This window comes from Pagrus major, chromosome 22 (assembly GCF_040436345.1).
Source record: "Pagrus major chromosome 22, Pma_NU_1.0".
In the NCBI taxonomy this organism is placed as follows: Eukaryota; Metazoa; Chordata; class Actinopteri; order Spariformes; family Sparidae; genus Pagrus; species Pagrus major.
In genome coordinates, this window is record NC_133236.1 from 30,467,100 (window position 1) to 30,490,972 (window position 23,873).

The 23,873-nt window shown below is 42.4% G+C and overlaps 1 protein-coding gene across 1 annotated transcript; it reads right to left on the minus strand.

Moving 5' to 3' along the window:
* Positions 1-5,845: 5,845 nt before the first annotated feature.
* On the minus strand, positions 5,846-12,667 carry LOC141018343 (ankyrin repeat and SOCS box protein 2-like). The gene is made up of 9 exons (XM_073493289.1): positions 12,266-12,667; positions 10,930-11,040; positions 10,686-10,855; positions 10,438-10,593; positions 9,957-10,202; positions 8,134-8,305; positions 7,250-7,832; positions 6,608-6,761; positions 5,846-6,023 (listed from the first exon to the last, which is right to left on the minus strand). The coding sequence occupies exons 1-9, from the start codon at positions 12,640-12,642 to the stop codon at positions 5,887-5,889; spliced, it is 2,106 nt and encodes a 701-aa protein (XP_073349390.1). The 5' UTR covers positions 12,643-12,667; the 3' UTR covers positions 5,846-5,886.
* Between the last annotated feature and the right edge of the window lie 11,206 nt (positions 12,668-23,873).

The following is a 23,873-nucleotide window of genomic DNA, read 5'->3' on the forward strand; positions in this document are numbered from 1 at the left end:
TTACACTCTTGTATACTTCATTACACTCTTGTATACTTCATTACACTCTTGTATACTTCATTACGCTCCTATATACTTATCCTGTGTGTTGTATTCCAGTTCTCTGTTGTAATATTTTTGTTCTTGAACGCACCACAGCGTCTCAATATGAATGAAAGCACACAGAAGGATTCACACATGTATTTCATGATTTATACAAATGACTCCACACAAATATCTTTCAATGCTCACAAAATATTGTCAGTATTTAGTAATATATAGAACTACTGAGCTCAGGAACTAAGATTATTATTTTTTTCCAGCGAAAACATAATGACATCATCTGATGTGTAACAAACCAAATCAATCACAATCTGTAACTTTCAAATGAAAAACAGGCTCAGTAGGTATCAGACAAAGAAATCCTTTACGTCAATACAGTACAAACATCTACTTATGAAGTAAAACCACTGAATGTGATACTTCAGCCAATAGTATGCAAAATCATATTTAAAAAATATCTGAAATAAACAAGGAGTAATAAAACATCTTTAATTTTTAATTTTTCTATGAATATTAAAAAGTTTCAAGGAGACGTCACCCTCAGACTTGGTCATCCTTAACGACTTATTAGTAATTTGAGTTTTAATGTTAAGGTATGATAACCCTACGCAGTCAGTGTGTGAAGTAGTTTGGATGAGCGGTTCTTAAAGGAATAGTTCACTCTAGAACGAAATTCAGTCATTATGGACTCACCCTCATGCTGATGAGAAGTCCGGTGTAGTTTCTTATTCCTCAAAGTGCAGCTGGAGACCCGCGGGGTTCCCTCCGGCAGGAATAATCCATATAACGGGCCTAAATGGTGTCCGAGACGAAAAGGTCCATAAAACTACACAAAAACATTGTAATATTCCTCCATACTGCTCGTCCGCTGCAATCCAAGTGTCCTGAAGTGGCGACATCCAGAGTTTACTGGAAACGACGTCATTTAGTACATTTTTACAGCCTAAACAGTCACTATGCTATAGACAAGATACACACCGGTATTTACATCCAGCTTTGAGTTTCAAAGTTTCAAATCACTAGTGCAGCAGATCCCTCTTGTATTTGTGTGTCACTCGGTCGCTCCCAGCGGGAAGTAAATACCGGTGTGTATCTATTGCGAGTTTTGTTGATCTTGTCTGGCGCAGCTTCCGTAGTAGAAACGGCTGTGAGGGAGACTCGCGTGCCTCCAGGCAGATACAGCATAGTGACTGTTTAGGCTAGAAAAATGTACTAAATGACGTCGTTTCCAGTAAACTCTGGATGTCGCCACTTCAGGACACTTGGATTGCAGCGGACGAGCAGTATGGAGGAATATTTCAAAGTTTTTGTGTAGTTTTATGGACCTTTTCGTCTCGGACACCATTTACGCCCGTTATATGGATTTTTGCTGCAGGAGGGAACCCCGCGGGTCTCCAGCTGCACTTTGAGGAATAAGAAACTACACCTGACTTCTCATCAGCATGAGGGTGAGTCCATAATGACTGAATTTCGTTCTAGAGTGAACTATTCCTTTAAGAAAGCTGCAATCACTGTGATCACTCCCCTAAGGTTCACACGGATTACAATCAGCCTCCACAAAGATCCAGATGTTGACAGCCTCATTAAAAAGGAGTGGGTATCCTTTCTAGAAATAAAGATTCCCCAAAGTCATCACCAACTATTTTTATGAGAAGGAAAAGTAGTTTTAAGACCCAACAGAGGAAACCCAGAGCGATTTAGGAAAGTACAAATTCCAAATGAATGAAATCATAAATAAGAAAAATCAATTGCTGATACACAGACTCTGGCAAGAACAATTCCACCATAATAACAAATATGGTAAATACTTAGCAAATCAAAAGAAATAAGGAAAAGGAGAAGGAAAATTTCCTTCATTAAGGACTCAGTAGAGAAGTCAACACATTCACCGAAGGAAATAAATACAATTTTTAGAGATTTTTATGCTAACTTATATTCTTTAGAAAACAACTCAAGTTGAGAGGAAATCCACTCATTTCTTAACAGCATTCATTTACCACCACTCAGTAAGGAATAAATTGACTTTATTGACTCACCAATAACAGCGACCAAACTTTACACTGCCCTCCAGCTCATCCCCAACAACACAGCACCAGGACCAACACTTCTGGTCGATTTTAGCTCCACTATTCAACAGACTTTTAACTGAAATCAAACAAAATTCAAGAATGCCAGCAAACATGAACACAGCCACAATCTTACTGCTTCTAAAACCCAACAAAGATCCAATACTACCATCTAGTTACTCCCCAATTTCTCTAATCAATGTGGACATCAAAATCATCAGTAAAACACTCGCTCACAGAATAGAAAAAATGATTTAATCCATAATCCACCGTGACCAAACCAGCTTTATCCAAGGTAGACATTCATCCAGTAACACACAGCCTGTTTAATTTAATAGACTATACGTCTCTACAACAAACAGCAACCATCATTGTCTCACTAGATGCAGAAAAAGCCTTCCACAGAGTAAACTGGTCATTTGTCATTCACACAATGCAAAAATTTGGCTTTGGGGAATTATTTATCAACTGGATTAAAATTCTATACACTGCACCTTCAGCCACTGTAATCACCAACAGACTTACATCACAAAGCTTCACGCTGCACAGGGGGGACTAGGCAAGGATGCCCACTGTCTCCCTTCCTCTTCACCATTTTCATCAAACCAATAGCTGCAGTCATTTGTCAGAACACCCACATCAAAGGAATCCAGACATCAAAAACACACATCATACAATATGTCTTTATGCGCATGACATATTGCTCTTCCTTCAAAACCCTCACTCATCACTATAAGAAACTACTTAACTCATTGAAACATACTCCAACATCTATAATTACTCTATAAACTGGCATAAATCCTCCTGAATAGCCTTCCACTGCATAGTAACAGCTGGGATGTAGCAGCCCACACATCACCTGGCCCTTTATGCACAAGTCACATCACATATCTGGGCATTAATATCTCCCCGAGTGTGTCAGAGTTGTTCAGTCTCAACTCCAGCCCACTTCTCAAAACAATTATTGATAACCTCCTTCGTTGGATGAACCTTCCACTCTCCATCATGGGCAGAATAGCAACTAAATTACCTTTTCACAGTGATCCCTACTGAACCCACCCTTCCCTGGTTCAAATCTGCAGACTCAATATTCACCAAATTCTATTGGAAAAACAAAATACCAAGAATCAAATTAACAACTCTACAAAAACCAAAAACACAAGGAGGACTTACAGCACTAAATTTGTATCATTATTCCCTGGCAAACCAACTTCAATATATATTTAAATGGATCCATCCCCACCAATCAGAAAACCCTGACATTCTAATCAACAAGAAACTACACTGAGTTCCCTCCCCAGAAAGCTTAACAACCATTCACACCATGGCTCACCTAGCCCTAGCAACCCACGTGAAGGTGTCCTTCACAAATCTGTAAGGACACTCCCACACAGATTTTAAAAGCCTGCAGCTCCTCCAGTTAGTTAGAACCGAAGAAGCCTCTTGGATGAAAGGTGAAACGTCTTCAACAAACTGAAACAAGTCCAGTTGACCACGATACAGCACTTAGAACAAGAAACCAGCTAATTTCCACACTTGGTCAAGAATCACACACTGTCAACACATCTTTCAAAATAATACACTGGTTACATTCCACCACCTGGTCCCGGAGTATGGCATCGGGAGCAAACAATCTCTTGATTACATACAACTCAAATCATTGATCCAAGCCATATGTAACAGCATGACTTCTGACTTAGATCTACCCCCCTCAACTGCAGAGTTAATTAACATCAATTCAGCATGAAAACTGATCTCCAAAATATACAGAACAATATCACAGTCCGACAGAACACTATCCATAAAATGGGAAAATGACCTTTCAGTTGCTCCCCATGCCAACTTCTTGAACCAAATCTGCCAAAACATTTACCTAATGACAAAAATAATACAAGATACTCCACAGAACTCACCTCACTGGACAAAAAAACGTTTTAAATGGGATTCACACCAGAAAATTGTACTGCACTCAAAACAACCCTGATAGTTACATTCATGCCTTCTGGCACTGCACACCCATTCAACAATTTTTGAACCAAATCACGATGTCACTTTCTGCCTTCCTGGGCTGCCACATCCCCTTATCCCCCTCACTTTGTTTATTAGGTGACATATCAACAACCAACCACAATAAATCAAACAGTAAACTACTCCTATAGCCCTAACTATCGCCAAGAAAACTATCCTCCTGAACTTGAAATCAAAAAACAATACAAACATTACACACTGAAAAACTTACTCATGGATCACATCTCTATCAACCTCCATCCAATACACTGCAATATAACCCCTCTCCATCTGGTCACCACTCATTAATTTTTTAGAAAGCTACTCCTTTTTGTCACATTACATTTTATTTTATTTCATTCTATGTATTTATGTTTGCCTGGCAACCATTCATAACTTACATATACACCTACTGAAAACAAACATACATACATACATACAAACAGACATAGAATCAAAATAAGGGAAATTAACTCCACAATGACATCAATAGCTATGTTTTTTTTTTAGCTGTATTTAAATTTCAATGTCAATAACACTGAACATCAAACATTGTTGAACTTTCCTTGACAAAGGGCTTCTCATTCTATTTACCTTTTTAAAGAGCATCTGGTGACATGCTTAGGTCCATAGATACAACGTAACTGAAGTCCATCATTGTAGAAAATGTCCATTTTCATTTGCAGTTTTGCTGTCATGTGCTCCATTATGTACAGACTTGTTTCAGTCTCTGAGTCCATTGGGTCCTTGTTGGCGAAGGTGCTTTCTTGCAATCAATAGGAGTGTACGCAGTATATACCTCTTATCTTTTCCTGTTACATTTTCTCGAGGTACCCCCAGTACAAACAACATGGGATCGATTGGAATGGCAGTGTTCATTATCTTTTCAATCTTCCCTTTTATATCCTGCCAATATCCCTGTAATACTGGACAGTCCCAGAAGACATGTGAATGATCACCTGTCATCCCACAATTCCAAAGTGGAGAGACAAAATCTTTATAAAATGTTGAAATCACCAGTGGTCTTCCAATCAAATTCCTTCCATAGATTACTGTTGATGCCTCTGTGACTACTCATACACATGTCCTCCCAGGTCCTGTCTTCAGCTATCACATTGAGTTCTAGCTCCATTTGTCTTTTACATTGAAGGTATTTTCTGCCATGTCTCTTATAATCTTATCCCACTCTGTATGGGGTTGGCTAGTGCCTTATTTGCCTACAAATAAGGCACTACATCTTTGTAGATCTTTTGGGGTATATGCAAATTGAATTTGTAATTGGGAAAATGACTTTATTTCACTGCCCTCATAAAGCTGGGTGATCGTTCTTAGGCCATTATATTCCCACCACTTGAATCTGCTGTCCCACATTGATGGGAGGAAATCTATCTTATATTTGTTTTTTCCTCAATCCTCCCTTTGTTTACCCATCTTGCCCAGTCCTTGCCTCCTGAGGAGAGGTAGGAGGAAGAATGATGATCATCTCTTTTTTAATTTTTTTTATAAATTATTTATTTATCTATTTTTTTCCTTTCTTCTCCCTCACCTTCTTTCACACACACAAACCACCTTTCAATACCCTCAATATACAACAAAATGTACTTATATGTACTTGCTTGTTCATTTAATTGTCTCATCTTGTCTTATTGTCTCCAATTTTACACTGTGTCTTACTTGTCTTGTGTTGCATCACTTAATAAAATTTAAAAAAAAGCTGCAATCAGCAACACCAGAGGCCAAACAATCGACTGACGAGTTTAAACCGGACAGTTTAGTCGTCCAAAGGAGCCTCCTGGTGTTTCAGGAAGCGGATCAGAGCTCCAGGCAGCGGCAACCTCTTCAGACGTCGATGTTCAACACGCTGCAGAATCTGCATTCTGCAGAGCTGCAGCAGCGGCCGTGGAGGTGCTAAAGGAAACCAGATAAACCAGTAACATCACTGGGAAACTATCAGACAAACCTGTTCATGAACGTTCTCTGTTCATGGTGAATTTAAGTGCTGTATGATAGGCAACTGGACTGTTGGACGTTTGTGTTTGTTGAAGATGTTTCACCTCTCATCCGAGAGGCTTCTTCAGTTCTAACTAACTGGAGAGGAGTTGCAGGCTTTTAAACTATGTGTGGGAGTGTCCTTACAGAGTCGTTAAGGACACGTGTGAGGCCCACTTGTGGTGTCATTGACCTAACTGGCCGTCATGTGGGTTGCTAAGGCCAGGTGAGCCCAGGTGTGAATGGTTGTTAAGCTGTCTGGGGAGAGAACTCAGTACTGCATTGTAGGTGGGTGATCAGTAATGTCTTAGGCCACCTCCTCTGTTCAGAGACGGTCGTTCCAATTTACTCCTCTATCAAACAAACCAGTAACATCACTGGGAAACTATCAAACAAACCAGTTACATCACTGTAAAAATTACAAGACAAACTGGTTACATGAACTCTTCTTTACTGGGGGAGCACCTCATCAATTATAGGTTTGTTATCAGTTGTTGACTCACCTGCTTTGTCTTTGATGGCACTCCAGTCAGAGTAACTGTTCAGGTGTTCCATCAGTCTGGAGCAGAGAGTCACATGACCAACATAGTCCAATAGGATGTCAATGATTGGCCCCGCCCACCGACTGATACTGGGGGCCGATATCATCTCACAGAACTGTCAATCAATCACAGAACTGACAATTGAAGAACTGTCAATAATTCACAGAACTGTCCAGCACAGAACAGTCAAGCAATCACAGAACTGTCAATCACACAACTAGCAATCAATCACAGAAATATTGGTCAATCATAGAACTGCCGATCAATCACAGACCTGTCAATCACAGAAATGTCAATCAATCAAAGAACTGTCAATCACAGAACTATCAATCAAACACAGAACTATCAATCAAACACAGAACTATCGATCATCATAGAACTGCCAATCAATCACAGAAATGTCAATCACAGAACTATCAGTCAATCACAGAAATGTCAATCAATCATAGAATTATCAATCACAGAACTGTCACTCAATCACAGAGGTGACGTATACATCTGCTCTCTGACCATGAAATAAAGTAGCATTCAGCTGAAACCTTCTTTGCTAACAGTTGACGTCTGTTATGTCAATAGTTAGGGTCTGAAACAGATTCGGCTCACCTGAACGCCTCTCGTTTGATGTGTATTTTGCAGGTCCCTGTCGCTGTCGTGAAGACCACTCCTTTCTGAACGGGTGGTTTTGATCGGTGGATGAGGTTGGCTGCCGTAGACACAGTCAAAGCAAGTGAGTGCGCAGCCTCCCTGGTCCAGCAGGTACTTGAACATGGGCAGGTACTTCATGCAGAACATGTAGACAGCGGGGAAGGTGGTGGGGTGCGTGGGGATGCTGGCGTTGATGTCGGCCCCGTGCTCCACCAGCAGAGTGACGGTCTGGATGCAGCCTTGTCTCGCCGCCACCATCAAAGGCCTGAACAGGTCCAGGTTTGGGTTGGCGCCAGCTGCTAGCAGCATACGCACGGCATCAAGGTTGCTGTTGATGACAGAGAAGTAGAGCGCCGTGCTGCGGCGGTCCTCATACAGCTTTGATCGTTCTACAGACAGCTTTTCATTGACATCAAAGCCCGCCTCGATCAGAGCCTCCAGGGCATCGTCACGGTTACGCTCAGCAGCAAGGTGCAGTGGGCTGATGCCAGTCCGGCGGACTCTGGCCTTACTGGTGGTCTGGATCAACATGGAGATAATGCTGGAGAGAAGGAACATCACAGGAATTAGACCAGACAAAATCAGTCACTTAACTTCTTCACACAGAAATACGTTTGACCGAAATGAAACCCACAGCATTCAGTTCTGGTGTTACTGTAATCAACATTTATCATTTTGTTTATTTTTATCATTTAAATTGGACCACACAAGTTACTCTTCAGCTTCACTCAGTGTAAACTGTTGACAGGTTTATTTGGTAAAATAATCTCATTCCTTTTACAGATGCAGGTTATCTACAACGTTGAGCTTCTCGTGTTAAATAAAGTCGACAGTGTGCCTACGTGACACTTCCTCTTTGGGCGGCGATGTGAAGCGGTAACAAGCCCGTCTTTCCAGGTTTATTGGGATCAGCTTTCTGAGAGAGGAGGAGCTTCACCACCTCCTCGTGGCCATTTTTAACAGCTTCATACAGAGCGGTGGCTCCATCTGCAGCCTCACTGTTCACGTCCGCACCTGCAGGGAGACAGGTGGAGGAGTCAGGGAGACAGGTGGAGGAGTGACAGTGTGTCAGAGGAAAACATTGTGTCTGCTGACCTCCAGTTCGCTGCAGTGATGTTGCAGTGATGTTGCAGTGATGTCGCAGTGTACTGTGTGTGTGTGTGTGTGTTAGTACAGTGTGACCACTACAGGAACAAGAACCTTTTGAGGAACTCTGGACCTTCACCTGTTCCTCCACCAGAGGAACCACAGACTAAATTCAGTTCCTGTATGATGGATGTAAAAGACGTCCCTGCACTGTGGTTTTCTGTCCTAACAGCCAAAGTTCAGTGTAGCTGAACTCCACAGAATGTCCAATAGGATTGACAGGAAGTTGTCTCAGTTGTCTCACAGGACTCGGGACAATGACTTGTTAGCACCATTACTTAGCAATTAGCAGTAACAGTGGCAGTAAGCAGTAACAGTTAACAGTAAGCAGAAGCTGTTAGTGGTTAGTAGGTGGTAGTTAGTGGAAGCAGTTAGCAGGTAGCAGTGATAGTTAGCAGTTAGCAGAAGCAGTTAGCAAGAAAAGTTAGCAGTAGCAGCAGTAGGTAGCAGAAGCAGTTAGCAGTAGCATTGGTAGTTGGCAGTAGTAGTTAGCAGTTAGCAGCAGCAGTTAGCAGTAGCAGTAGTAGTTAGTAGTAGTAGTAGTAGTAGTAGTTAGCAGAGGCAGTAGCAGTAGTATTCAGTATGTGTTCGCTGGTCATCTCCCACCTTGACTACTGCAACTCGCTCTTGGCTGGACTCTCAGCCTCTGCGACTAAACCGTTGCAACGTATCCAGAACGCTGCAGCGCGCCTCGTTTTCAATCTACCCAAACTTTCCCATGTGACCCCCCTCCTCCGTGACCTCCACTGGCTTCCTGTTGCGGCCCACATCCGATTGAAGACCATGGTGCTGGCCTTCAAGGCCGTCAACCGAACTGCACCCATCTACCTCCAAACACTGATCAGACCACATGCCCCTGCGCGAGCACTTCGCCCTACTACATCAGCTGGCCGGCTGGTACCGCCATCGCTAAGAGCAGACAAAGACCGCCCAGCGAAGTCGCGACTCTTCTCTGTTCTGGCACCTCAGTGGTGGAATGAACTCCCGACCAATGTCAGGACAGCAGAGTCACTCGCCATCTTTCACAAAAGACTCAAGACTCACTTGTTCAGACTTCACCTCGACCCCGCATAGCATTACTCCCTCCCCTCCCCACACCCCCCCACCAAAAAAAAAAAAAAATGCACTTGTATGTTCCTACCTTTAGCACTTACATCATAGCACTTATGAAAGGTATCCTTGATAAATGGCAGCTACTTTGCTCGGAAGAGGGCCTGAATATTGTTTCTATCTTTTCTACATTATCGACGGTGATATGTTGTGGTTTCTTTCTTGTGACAAATGTACTTATTGTAAGTCGCTTTGGACAAAAGCGTCTGCTAAATGTCCTAAATGTAAATGTAATGTAATGTTGTAACTGTTTTTTGTACGGTAATGTTAATTTTCTTCTGCTCAGGGACCGCAGATGTAAATTAGTTTTTAGCTAACTCTGGTACAGCTAAGACATTATGTATTGTCCATGTCACATGAACAAATAAATAAAACAAATAAATAATAACAGCAGAAAGATGAGATAAACCGTGTTTGAGAAGGAAGCGCAGCGTGGCAAGCTGGCCCATCTGAGAAGCACTAAACAGCGGCGAGATGCCGTAAACATTAGTCAGGTTGAGCTTGGCTCCGGCCTTCAGCAGCATCTCGCAGATCTCCACGTTGTTCCGACACACAGCTTCCTGCAGCGCCGTCCAACCCAGAATACAGTGAGTGTTCACTGCCACACCGTGGTTCAACAACAGCGCCACCATCGCAGGACTGTTCCTCTCACAGGCTGCAGAAGAAGAAGATGATCAGTGATTAAAGGAACATACCAGAGTTTATTAAACTTTATCAATTTAAAATAACACTAATAAGGCCCTAAAGATGATCACTATCCACAGCTCCTGTTAGTGTCCAGAGTTTAATGACAGACACCATTTCCTCCTTCAGTAAACTCAGCATAGGATGTAGATTCACAAGGTGAATCTGTTTGCAGAGAAACTGACCTCACTTCCTGTCAGTTGTACCTTTGTAGAGCGGAGTCTCTCGATCGTAGTTTGAGATGTTGGGGTCCGCATCTCTTTCCAGGAGCACCTGAGTGCATCGCAGCTGGTCATTGTTGATGGCGAGCAGCAGCGACGTCTCACCATGCGCGGTTCGCTTGTTGATCATTCCAGGCTGAGCTGAGAACAGAAACAGAGAAGAACTGTGATGTGTGTGTGTGTGTGTGTGTGCGCGCGCGCTTGTGTGTGTGTGTGTGTGTGTGTGTGTCTACCTGACAGCAGTACTTTCAGACATGTGTCTTGGCCGTACCACGCCGCCTCATGAATGGCGAGCCAGCCTGGTTTATTCGGCAGCATCAGGTTTGTTCCAGGAACCATCACTAATGTTCTCACAGTTCCTACATCACCAACACGGATCGCTTTGAACAGAGGCTCCTCCTCCCTGCAGGGAAAATATCCATCAGCCACCTGTATCACCTGTCTCACCAGGCAGTTTATGAACAGAATTAGACTCACTCTTCTGGTTCTGGACTGATGTGGACCAGAGTGCCATCAGTTTTGCGATACGCCATCATCCGCTTCCCAGAACCTGTCATGAAGCGACTGATTGTACCATCAAAGGTCTTCCTGCAACAATACGGCCAATCAGAGAACAGAGTGGGACTGGTTTCAGCTCCAATCAGTCAAGTCGCTTGTGACTTAAAAAATACAAGTTCATGCAATAAAAAACAGTTCAACACTCAGAATCCTCACATCCTTTTATCAAACCTTGAGTGCCACATTTTGTTTATTTTGTATATTTATTATTATATATTATATATATATATATTTGGTCAAAGTTTGATTTATCTGCAGAAGTTGTGTTGGATCCAGTTGATCGCATCATCTCTCGCCTGACAGTCAGCTGTAAACAGGGTGGTGTTTTCTAGATCACAGTGTAAATCTGATCTGAGCTCTGGAGCAGCCTGTCTGAGGACTTGTCAGAAAGCCTGCTGTGGCCTTTGCTGGATTGTTTTCACTTCCTTTGATTAGCAGGTACAAACCAATGTTTCCTTAATTAGCATTCAGACGTGTCGGAGTTCTGACTCAGCTCGAGGCGGATCTGATCTAATAACCAGCAATCTGATGCAGTTTGGATGTTTCATGTTTTTATTATTAGAGCTTGAGGACTGACGGGTGAGAAGGCCCTGTTTTAATGCAAGAAGTTATTAATAGTTCACAAAATTAATCGCATTTTTGAGGTGCTAAAGGTGCTCGAACACTCAAAACTGTGCACACACTTCACAGGTATTGGTGATGGGCGTGGCAACGTGGCTCGCTAGTGCTCCCCAATTGGGGTTAGGGTTATGCAGCTCTCTCCCCGCCCCCTGTAAGTTTCACCTTCATGTATGAAATTTGAAATCTACAAAAAAGTCGCTTGGTGCCATGACCTAAACCCAACAGGAAATCGGCTATTTCGACTTCAGTTCTCATTTTTGGCAATTGTCACGCGTTGCACTTTAACAAACTCTTCTCGGAGGTTAACTTCAACATTTTGTCAGGGTGATTTAACCTGTTCACAATGAAAAGTTATTCAAAACTTGAGTTTTTGTTGGTGGCACAGTGAATTTTGATGATGTTGCCATGAAACAAGAGATCTCATTAACTTCTCTACCATGTTGTAATATTCAAATTCAGTGTGAGCTCAAAATGTAGAAAAAGCTCAGAATTAATATAATTCTCATTATGTTTGTCTCTATATTTGATCATTCTTGTTGAGCCTTTCATCAATAATGAGTCCATTCTCCTCTGGACTCACATCTGGATTCACTAAAACCCAATCAAGACAACATAAAAATAAAAACTGACGTACGGATCAGGAGGCTTTTCACTCGGAGGGTTTGGACTACTGTAGTGTGCAGCTGCCTCTGCTGGAGGTGGATTGAGGGAGTTGTGGTTTGCAGGTGGATTGTGGGAGCTGTGGTTCACAGGTGGATTATGGGAGCTGTGGGGTGGTTGGTTGTGGTTTCTGGCTGCAGGATTCAAGCCGGCGCTGTCAGGTGGACGAGGAGGCGTGGCAGCGGCAGCAGCAGTGTTAGCGTTGGCAGTGTTACAGTGCGTGTCAGTCAGACTGCGTTCGATGGCGAGCTGCAGCAGCTCGTCGTCGCTCAGGTTACTATAGAGAGAATAATCCTCGAAGGCCATGCTGGGAGCTGCTGATCCAGAGGAAGAGAGGTGTGCTGCCGTCATGATGGAGCTGTGATGAGTTCACCGTCTGAAAGAAGACAAACAGCAGCAGACTGGACTAAAGAAACTCTGTGATCAGTGGAGAACTTCATAATTCACACTGCCTGCTGGATAATGTTGTATTTGTATGCGTCTCAGATAGAGCAGATAACCAGATCAGTGAACCGATAACCCTAACCCTAACCCTCAGGGTGGATTCAATCCATCCATAAAATGTGAGTATGAGCTGAAATGAACAGAGCGGCCTGTGACACCAGTATGAAAAACTACAAACTAACTCAGCTCACTGGAACTGCAGCAGTCTCACAAACAGCTGATCAAAGATCAAAATAAACTTTATCGACCAAGCAGCACTGACAGGAACACTTCATCCAACCAGTAGTAAAACATACTCACCTGTTTTTAAAGTGTTTTTTCATTAATCCAGTTTCCTCTGACTTTAATACATGTCCACGTGTTTTATCTGTCTGTCTGTCTGTCTGTCTGTCTGTGTGTAATGCTGCACATGACACTGTGTGGAGAGTGTTGTCGGGTACTTGAGGTTTATTTTAAGGAGCTGCAGCCTGAGCTCACTGACCTGAGTCTAATGTTACAGGCAGACTCATCAGAACCAATAAAATATAATATAATATAATATAATATAATATAATATAATATAATATAATATAATCATGTCTTTTGTCATATAATGGAGAGGTGTTTAAACATACTACAGTGAGTTTTTAACAGGATTTAAAACAGTCTCCATTTTATGCTGATGCCTCTGTATGACCTACATAAACAAACAGACCATCAGAGAGAAGACTGGCTGTTTCTACATACTTATTACACTTATATACTTATTACACTTTATACACACTTTATATACTTATTACACCTTTTTACTTATTACACTTATTTACTTATTACACTTTACATACTTATTACACTTATATACTTATTACACTTATTTACTTATTACACTTTACATACTTATTACACTATATACACTTTATATACTTATTACACTTATTTACTTATTACACTTATATACTTATTACACTTTATACACACTTTATATACTTATTACACCTTTTTACTTATTACACTTATTTACTTATTACACTTTACATACTTATTACACTTATATACTTATTACACTTTATATACTTATTACACTTATTTACTTATTACACTTTACATACTTATTACACTTATATACTTATTACACTTTATATACTTATTACATTTGACATATTTATTACACTTATATACTTATTACAATGTATATACTTATTACACTTTACATATTTATTACACTTATATACTTATTACACTTATATACGTATTACACTTTATATACACTTTACATACTTATTACACTTTATATACTTATTACACTTATATACTTATTACACTTTATATACTTATTACACTTATATACTTATTACACTTTATATATTTATTACACTTTATATACTTATTACACGTATATACTTATTACAGTTTACATATTTATTACAGTTGTGGTCAGAAGGTGATTGGTGCCTGTTGTGGCAGAAACCCAAGTATGCATTGGTGGACACCACTGGTGAAGGAGGCCGTCAAAATGAAGGAGGATCCCTTTCAGGCTCAGTTGGCCCAAGGGTCTTCTGAAGCAGCAGACAGGTACCAGATGGGTTCGGGGAGTCTGTGGAGAAGGACTTCTGGTTGGCCTCAAGGAAGTTCTGGCAAACCTTCCGGCAACTCAGGAAGGGTAAGAAGGACTTAGCCCAGGCTTTGTTCAGTTGGGCAGGACCAGGAGTTGAAATATATTTTGCCGGTTGAAGAACACTTTGAGGAGCTCCTGAGCCCAGCAATCACATCCTCTGTGGAGGAGGCGGTCCAAGTTTGCTAATTCAGTCTACATGTGTTTTGTGGACTGTGGGGGTCACTATGGGAGTATGGGGTACCAAATCCGTACCTGTTTGTGATATTCATGGACAGAATCTTAAGGCGAAATCATGGTGAGGAGTGCGTCTGGTTTGGGAACTTCAGAATTGTGTCTCTGCTTTTTGCAGAGACACAATTCTCAGTCCATGACCTGGGAGCAGACACTGGAGCTGTTTGCATTGGATTGTATATCTGTCACTGTCGCTCATGCCCTGTAGTACCAGTCCTATCACATGACCATCACATCACGATCACATGACCATCACATTACGATCGCAAGACCAGCACATGACAATCACATTACGATCACATGACCATTACATAACGATCACATGACCATCACATAACAATCAGATGACCATCACATCATGATCACATGACCATCACATGACCATCACATCATGATCACATGACCATCACATGACCATCACATAATCACATGACCATCAGATGACCATCAGATGATCATCACATAACAATCACATAACCATCAGATGACCATCACATCACCATCACATCACCATCACATGATCATCACATAACGATCACATGACCAGCTCACGGCCCAGACGGCGTGTCACCCTCCTGTCTGAAGGTCTGTGCTGACCAGCTGGCCCCCATCTTCACCCAGATCTTCAACAGATCACTGGAGCTGTGTGAAGTCCCCTCCTGCTTCAAAAGCTCCACAATAATCCCGGTCCCCAAGAAATCAGCAATCTCAGGACTAAATGATTACAGGCCCGTAGCCCTGATGTCTGTGGTCATGAAGTCCCTTTGAGAGACTGGTGTTGAGCCACCTGCTGGACCCCCTGCAGTTTGCATACCGGGGAAACAGGTCAGTGGATGATGCAATCAACATGGGACTGCACTACATCCTGCAACACCTCGACTCCCCAGGGACATATGCTAGGATCCTGTTTGTGGACTTCAGCTTGGCGTTCAACACCATCATCCCAGACATCCTCCACTCCAAACTCACCCAGCTCACCGTCCCAGCCTCCACCTGTCAGTGGATCACAAACTTCCTGACAGACAGGAGGCAGCAGGTGAGGCTGGGGAAAATCACATCCAGCACCTGGTCAATCAGCACAGGCGCCCCCCAGGGATGTGTGCTCTCCCTACTGCTCTTCTCCCTATACACCAACGACTGCACTTCGAGAGACCCATCTGTCAAACTCCTGAAGTTTGCAGACGACACAACGGTCATCGGCCTCATCCGTGACGGTGACGAGTCTGCTTACAGACGGGAGGTGGAACAGCTGGCTCTCTGGTGTGGTCAGAACAATTTGGAGCTGAACACGCTCAAAACTGTGGAGATGACAGTGGACTTCAGGAGTAGCCCCCCTACACTGCCCCCCATCACCATTTTCAATAACTCCATGTCTGCTGTGGAAACCTTCAGGTTTCTGGGATCTTCCATCTCCCAGGAACCTAAAGTGGACACCCAACGTAGACTCCATAATCAAAAAGGCCCAGCAGAGGATGTACTTCCTGCGTCAGCTCAGGAAGTTCAACCTGCCCCAGGAGCTGCTGATCCAGTTCTACACGGCAATAGTCCAGTCTGTTCTCTGCACCTCCATCATCGTCTGGTTTGGATCAGCCACCAAACAGGACAGGAACAGACTGATACGGACAATCAGGACTGCAGAAAAAATCATTGTTGCTAAACTGCCCACCATCCAGGACCTATACTCATCCAGAGTCAGGAAACGGGCAGGAAACATCTCTGCAGACCCATCACACCCTGGACACAATCTGTTTGAACTTCTCCCCTCCGGCAGGCACTACAGAACACTGTATGCCAAAACAACCAGACACAAGAACAGTTTCTTCCCCCAGACTTCTCTGCGAAAATCTCTAAGATCTACTATATTAGGCTATATTAGAAGTCCAACCACTATTTATGCCACTTGCTCACTGTCTATATCTCAGTCATGGTTACCCTGCACGCTCATCTCTGATCCCTCCCATCGATCTACTGATGTTTGTGTAGTCTATCTTAATTTCATTCTTCTTGTTCTTGTTACAGAACTTTCATGGTCACAAATAAAAAAAACGACCTGCAATTTAATTTGTTTGTTTGTTCTTAAATTAAAGTAGATTGGAGCAAAGCCTTCTGGGAATGGGAGGGCCTATTACGCTGCGTTTATCCAATGAACCGATTGCAGTCACGCGAGACCTAGCTTAACTAGCGAGTTGTGATTGATAGCCGACGTTGAAAATGGCAACAGGTGGAGATGATATTGACACAGCAGGTGGAGATGATATTGATACAGCAGGTGGAGATGATATTGTTGCGGATTTATTGTCAGTGCCCTTTTCAAGACGACCGTTTAATGAAAAGATTTCGTCTTTAAGTGATGTCATTGGTGATGATGTTAAATGATTGTTCATAAAGTGACTGTCTACCTGACGTCCGATAGTGTGTGTGTGTGTGTGTGTGTGTGTGTGTGTGGCTGTGGCTGCGTGCATGTGTGTGGCTGTGTGCGTGTGGCTGTGTACGTGTGTGTGGCTGTGTGCGTGTGGCTGTGTACGTGTGTGTGGCTGTGTGCGTGTGGCTAGAACTAGAACAACGCAATTTTGAAGATGGAGCAGTAAAAGTATATTTTGCCTAAAGCTTAAGACAGAAGGCCCAGTTCTGATAGGCACGGTTCACCACTGATTTACAGAAATGTAGGGGGTAGGCCGGCGGTGGGCCGGTGCGGTCAGAATTTTCCCGGTGGATTTTGGTGCCCCACTCCGCCCCTGCCCTGACTCCAAAATCATCCACTCACAGTCTTTACATTTACAGACTAAATTGCACTTTATATGTCTTATAATGTCTTATCATGTTCAGTATACTACCTGTACATAATTGAACAACATAAATCCTCACTGTAAATAATATAATATATATACTTAAATATATATTTATAATAGACCGGACCTCTGAACATTTTTTAACTTACTGTTCTTTGTTGTTCTTGTTCTTTCTAGTTGAATGTTTGTTATGTTATGTTTATATTTATGTTACTGTTTACATCTATGTACATCGTGTGCTAAGAAAAAAACGAAGTCAAATTCCTTGTATGTGTTTCACATACTTGGCCAATAAAGCTGATTCTGATTCTGATTCTGATGACCATCACATAATCACATGACCATCACATGACCATCACATAACAATCACATGACCATCACATTACGATCATATGACCATCACTACGACCACATGACCATCTCACCACATGACGACCACATGACGACCACATGACCATCACATTACAATCACATGACCATCACATAACAATCACATGACCATCACATGACCATCATATAACAATCACATAACAATCACATGACCATCAGATGACCATCACATTATGATCACATGACCATCACATAACGAACACATGACATCACATAACAATCACATGACCACCACATGACCATCACATGACCACCACATGACCACCACATGACCATCACATGACCATCATATAACAATCACATAACAATCACATGATCACCAGATTACCATCACATAACGATCACATGACCATCATATGACCACCACATTGCGATCACATGATGGTCATATGACCACCACATTGTGATCACATTACGATCATATGACCACCACATTGTGATCACATGACGATCACATGACCATTACATAATGATCACATGACCATCATATAATGATCATATGACCATCACATAACAATCATATGACCACCACATTGCGATCAAATGACCATCACATTACGATCATATGACCACCACATGACCATAACATAATGATCAAATGACCATCACATTACGATCATATGACCACCACATGACCATAACATAATGATCATATGACAATCATATAATGATCACATTACAATCATGACCACCACATTGCGATCATATAACCACCACATGACCATCACATAATGATCACATGACCATCACAATGACCACATGGCCATCACATGACCATCACATAACAATCACATAATGATCACATGACCATCACATGACCATCACATTGCGATCACATGATCATCACATAACAATCACGTGACCACCACATTTCGATCACATGACCACCACATTGCGATTACATGACCATCACATGACCATTACATAATGATCACATGACGATCATATAACGATCACATGACCATCACATAACGATCATATGACCACCATATTGCGATCACATGACCATCACATTATGATCATATGACCACCACATGACCACAACATAATGATCACATGATCATATAATGATCACATGACCATCACATTACAATCATATGACCACCACATTGCAATCATATAACCACCACATGACCATCACATAACATTCACATAACAATCACATGACCATCACATTGCGATCACATGACCATCACATAACGATCATATGACCACCACATTGCGATCACATGACCATCACATTATGATCATATGACCACCACATGATCACCACATGACCATCACATTACAATCACATGACCATCACATAACAATCACATTACCATCACATGACCATCAGATTACATCACATAACGATCACATGACCATCACATAACAATCACATGACCATCACATGACCATCATATGACCATCACATAACGATCACATGACCATCACATGACCATCATATGACCACCATATTGCGATCACATGACGGTTATATGACCACCACGTTGTGATCACATAATGATCATATGACCACCACATTGCGATCACATGACCATCACATTATGATCATATGACCACCACATGATCACCACATGACGATCACATTACAATCACATGACCATCACATAACAATCACATTACCATCACATGACCATCATATAACAATCACATAACAATCACATGATCATCAGATTACCATCACATAACGATCACATGACCATCACATTACGATCATATGACCACCACATGACCATAACATAATGATCACATGACCATCACATGACCATCACATGACCATCACATAACGATCACATGACCATCACATGACCATCATATGACCACCATATTGCGATCACATGACGGTCATATGACCACCACATTGTGATCACATTACGATCATATGACCACCACATTGTGATCACATAACGATCATATGACCACCACATTGCGATCACATGACCATCACATTATGATCATATGACCACCACATGATCACCACATGACGATCACATTACAATCACATGACCATCACATAACAATCACATTACCATCACATGACTATCATATAACAATCACATAACAATCACATGATCATCAGATTACCATCACATAACGATCACATGACCATCACATAACGATCACATGACCATCACATGATGATCACATAACGATCATATGACCATCACATTGCGATCACATGACCATCACATAATGATAACATGACAATCACATGACCATCACGATGACCACATGACCATCACATGACCCTCACATGACCATCACATAATAATAACATGACCATCACATGACCATCACATAACAATCACATGACCATCACATTGCGATCACATGACCATCACATAACGATCATATGACCACCACATTGCGATCACATGAAAATCACACGACCATCACATAATGATCACATGACCATCACATGACCATCACGATGGCCACATGACATCACATAATGATCACATGACCATCACATGATGATCACATAACGATCATATGACCATCACATTGCGATCACATGACCATCACATAATGATAACATGACAATCACATGACCATCACGATGACCACATGACCCTCACATGACCATCACATAATAATAACATGACCATCACATGACCATCACATAACAATCACATGACCATCACATTGCGATCACATGACCATCACATGACGATCATATGACCACCACATTGCGATCACATGAAAATCACACGACCATCACATAATGATCACATGATCATCACATGACCATCACGATGGCCACATGACCATCACATAATGATCACATGACCATCACGATGACATCACATAACAATCACATGACCATCACATGACCGTCACATAACGATCACATGACCATCACATGGCGATCACATGACCATCACATGATCATCACATTGGGATCACATGACCATCACATGACCATGCCTCTGTCCATTAGCACTACTGTGTCTCAGTCAACTGATATGAGCCTCTCTGTCACTGTCAGAGTGTCTTTGTTAATGTGACATGGCTTTCATGGCTCTGTTACCTGTTATTATTATTGTTGTTATTATTATTATTATTATTATTACACACTGAGCTAAAAAAGTCAATAACTTTCCCACTGACCTGATAAAATAACCAGCTGTTTATCTTGAACCTAGTTAAATTGTGTGTGTGTGTGTGTGTGTGTGTTATTTTTAGATACAGCTGCTGAGTGAAAGTGAGTAGACGAGGTCAGACCTGAGCTAATAAAAACTTTCACTTTGTTAGTTTTGTGACCTTTAATAACCTTAAATCACATGTTCACAGAGACTTGTTTATGTGAAAATTTACATTATATATATATTTAGAGTTATAACTGATTTATTTAAATCTTTAGTTTTTACATTTGTTTTTAACGTTTTAAGCTTTTTGTTTTAATTGGTATTTGATATGTATTATTGTAGTTTCCAGGTGGTATTATTGTTGTTGTTGTTGTTATTATAATATTATGTTATTATTGTTTGTGCTGCTCTCTCTCTCCAGACTTTAAGCTTGTTTGGATGTTTACGCTCCAGTTTTTGGACCGTTTTATTGTGTTTTCTGTTGAGGTGAAAATTGAGACGTTCCCATGTCTCTGTGTTGTCTAAACAGGCTTGTGTATGATGTGTTGAAGTTGTTTAATGCTGCTGGACTGTGGATTTCTTTGTGAAGGATGACTAAACCGTTAGGGTCGGACTAAATGTCTAAAGGAAGTGACTTTATGTTGTCGAGTGCCTCGTCGCAGAGCCTCTCTCCGCTCTGCTGACAGCGAGCAACACAGCTAATGTTAGTTTAGAAATGGAGTCTGCTCACATAAACTAACAACTAGCTTCAACACAACACAGACGCTCCACAGAGAAACTTTCATGTTTGTTTGTTGTTTTAAATGTTTTGTGAGTTGTTTGCAGATGATCAGAGAGATGATGATGATGATGACGATGATGATGCTGATGATGATGAAGGTATTTGTCAGAATGTCATCAGACAGTTGACTGTAAACACTGCAGATAGCCATGTTGCATCTGATGGAGAAACAAACAACCATTCAGTTTGGAATTATTGATATATTTGATTAAATTGATATATTTGATATAACTGATCGATTATATACTTTTGATCCAACTTCAGCAGAAGACCTTCAGTTTCACATTCAAACAGTTGTCAGGATAAATAACTGCTCTGTGTAAACAGCAGCAGCTGATTCCAGTTTGACCTCTTTAAATTTGGCTGAACTGCTGCTGAGTGTGAGACCACGACTGACTGGACGCCTCGCGGGTCAATGTGCTGACTGGACGCCTCGCAGGTCAGCTGGGTTTATTTCCTCTGTCCTGAAGCCAAAACAGTAACAGGGTTGAGAGGAGATCGTCTGCTCTGCTGCAACAGATATCAGAATGGTTTCTGAGATGTGTCGTAAACTCAAACTGACACGACTTTGACCGACTAATCAAACATTTGGACCGGATCAGAACATTTATATGGTCGTAACATCTGCTCATAACACTCAGCTATAAATAGAAACCTTCAACTCTTTATAATCACCTTTAACACTGATTCTTGGTTAACTTCCAGAAACAGCTTTGAAGCCAGTCTGACTCTCCTCCTGGACCAGAACCAGTCTTCCTCCTAGAACAGAACCAGTCCTCCTCCGAGAACAGAACCAGCTCTCCACCCAGAACAGAACTAGTCTTCCTCCCAGAACAGAACCAGTCTTCCTCCCAGAACAGAACCAGCTCTCCTCCCAGACCAGAACCAGTCCTCCTCCCAGAACAGAACCAGTCTTCCTCCCAGAACAGAACAGAACCAGCCCTCCTCCTAGAACAGAACCAGCTCTCCTCACCATACAGAAACAGTTCTCCTCCCAGAACAGAACCAGTCTTCCTCCCAGAACAGAACCAGCTCTCCTCCCAGACCAGAACCAGTCCTCCTGATGAACTGAGAGTCATTAGCTGCCTTTAAGACTGAGCCGTATCTGAAGTCTGAAGTGAGACGGGTCCGTCCCCTGAGTCGTCCCCATGTTCTTCATCATTGTGTCCAACATATTGTTCTGCAGCCTCACAGACTGTGGTGAGCTGTGAGGTTCTGATCCAGGTTTAGGTTTAGGGTGCCCAGTAGTTTATGTCTGAGCTGATCGTACGCTGTTAGGAACATCAGAGAGATGAAGGGCTTCATGTGAGTCCACCAGGCTTCATGTGAGTCCACCATCCTTTGTGCGAGTCCACCAGGCTTCATGTGAGTCCACCAGGCTTCGTGTGAGTCCACCAGGATAGTGTGAGTCCACCAGGATAGTGTGAGTCCACCAGGCTTTGTGTGAGTCCACCAGGCTACACGTGAGTCCACCAGGCTACGTGTGAGTCCACCAGGCTACACGTGAGTCCACCAGGCTTCACATGAGTCCACCAGGCTTCACGTGAGTCCACCAGGCTACGTGTGAGTCCACCAGGCTACACGTGAGTCCACCAGGCTACACGTGAGTCCACCAGGCTACGTGTGAGTCCACCAGGCTTCACGTGAGTCCACCAGGCTTCACATGAGTCCACCAGGATAGTGTGAGTCCACCAGGCTTTGTGTGAGTCCACCAGGCTTCATGTGAGTCCACCAGGCTTCGTGTGAGTCCACCAGGCTTCATGTGAGTCCACCAGGCTTTGTGCGAGTCCACCAGGATAGTGTGAGTCCACCAGGCTTTGTGTGAGTCCACCAGGCTTTGTGTGAGTCCACCAGGCTACGTGTGAGTCCACCAGGCTTTGTGTGAGTCCACCAGGATAGTGTGAGTCCACCAGGCTTTGTGTGAGTCCACCAGGCTACACGTGAGTCCACCAGGCTTTGTGTGAGTCCACCAGGCTACACGTGAGTCCACCAGGCTTTGTGTGAGTCCACCAGGCTACACGTGAGTCCACCAGGCTTTGTGTGAGTCCACCAGGCTACACGTGAGTCCACCAGGCTACATGTTCATACAGACGAACCCTCAACTTGTCTCCTGTTTCACAGCTCGGTACCGCCCTCTGTGTGGGAGCGACTAGACGGACCTGGGTTCATAAAGATCGACATTTCATTAAAAGAATCTGTGGTTCTGTTCTCAGTGTAGTTCAGTAAATCAGTGGGTAGAACAGATTCATAAAATGTCT

Excerpts from the sequence above, each read along its gene's own strand:
- LOC141018343 (XM_073493289.1), bottom strand. The coding sequence starts at position 12,642 with ATGACGGCAGCACACCTCTCTTCCTCTGGATCAGCAGCTCCCAGCATG. Across the intron at positions 10,594-10,685 it reads TCTGAAAGTACTGCTGTCAG|CTCAGCCTGGAATGATCAAC; the intron begins GTAGACACACAC and ends TTCTGTTCTCAG. Across the intron at positions 7,833-8,133 it reads GCCCAAAGAGGAAGTGTCAC|CATTATCTCCATGTTGATCC; the intron begins GTAGGCACACTG and ends CCTTCTCTCCAG.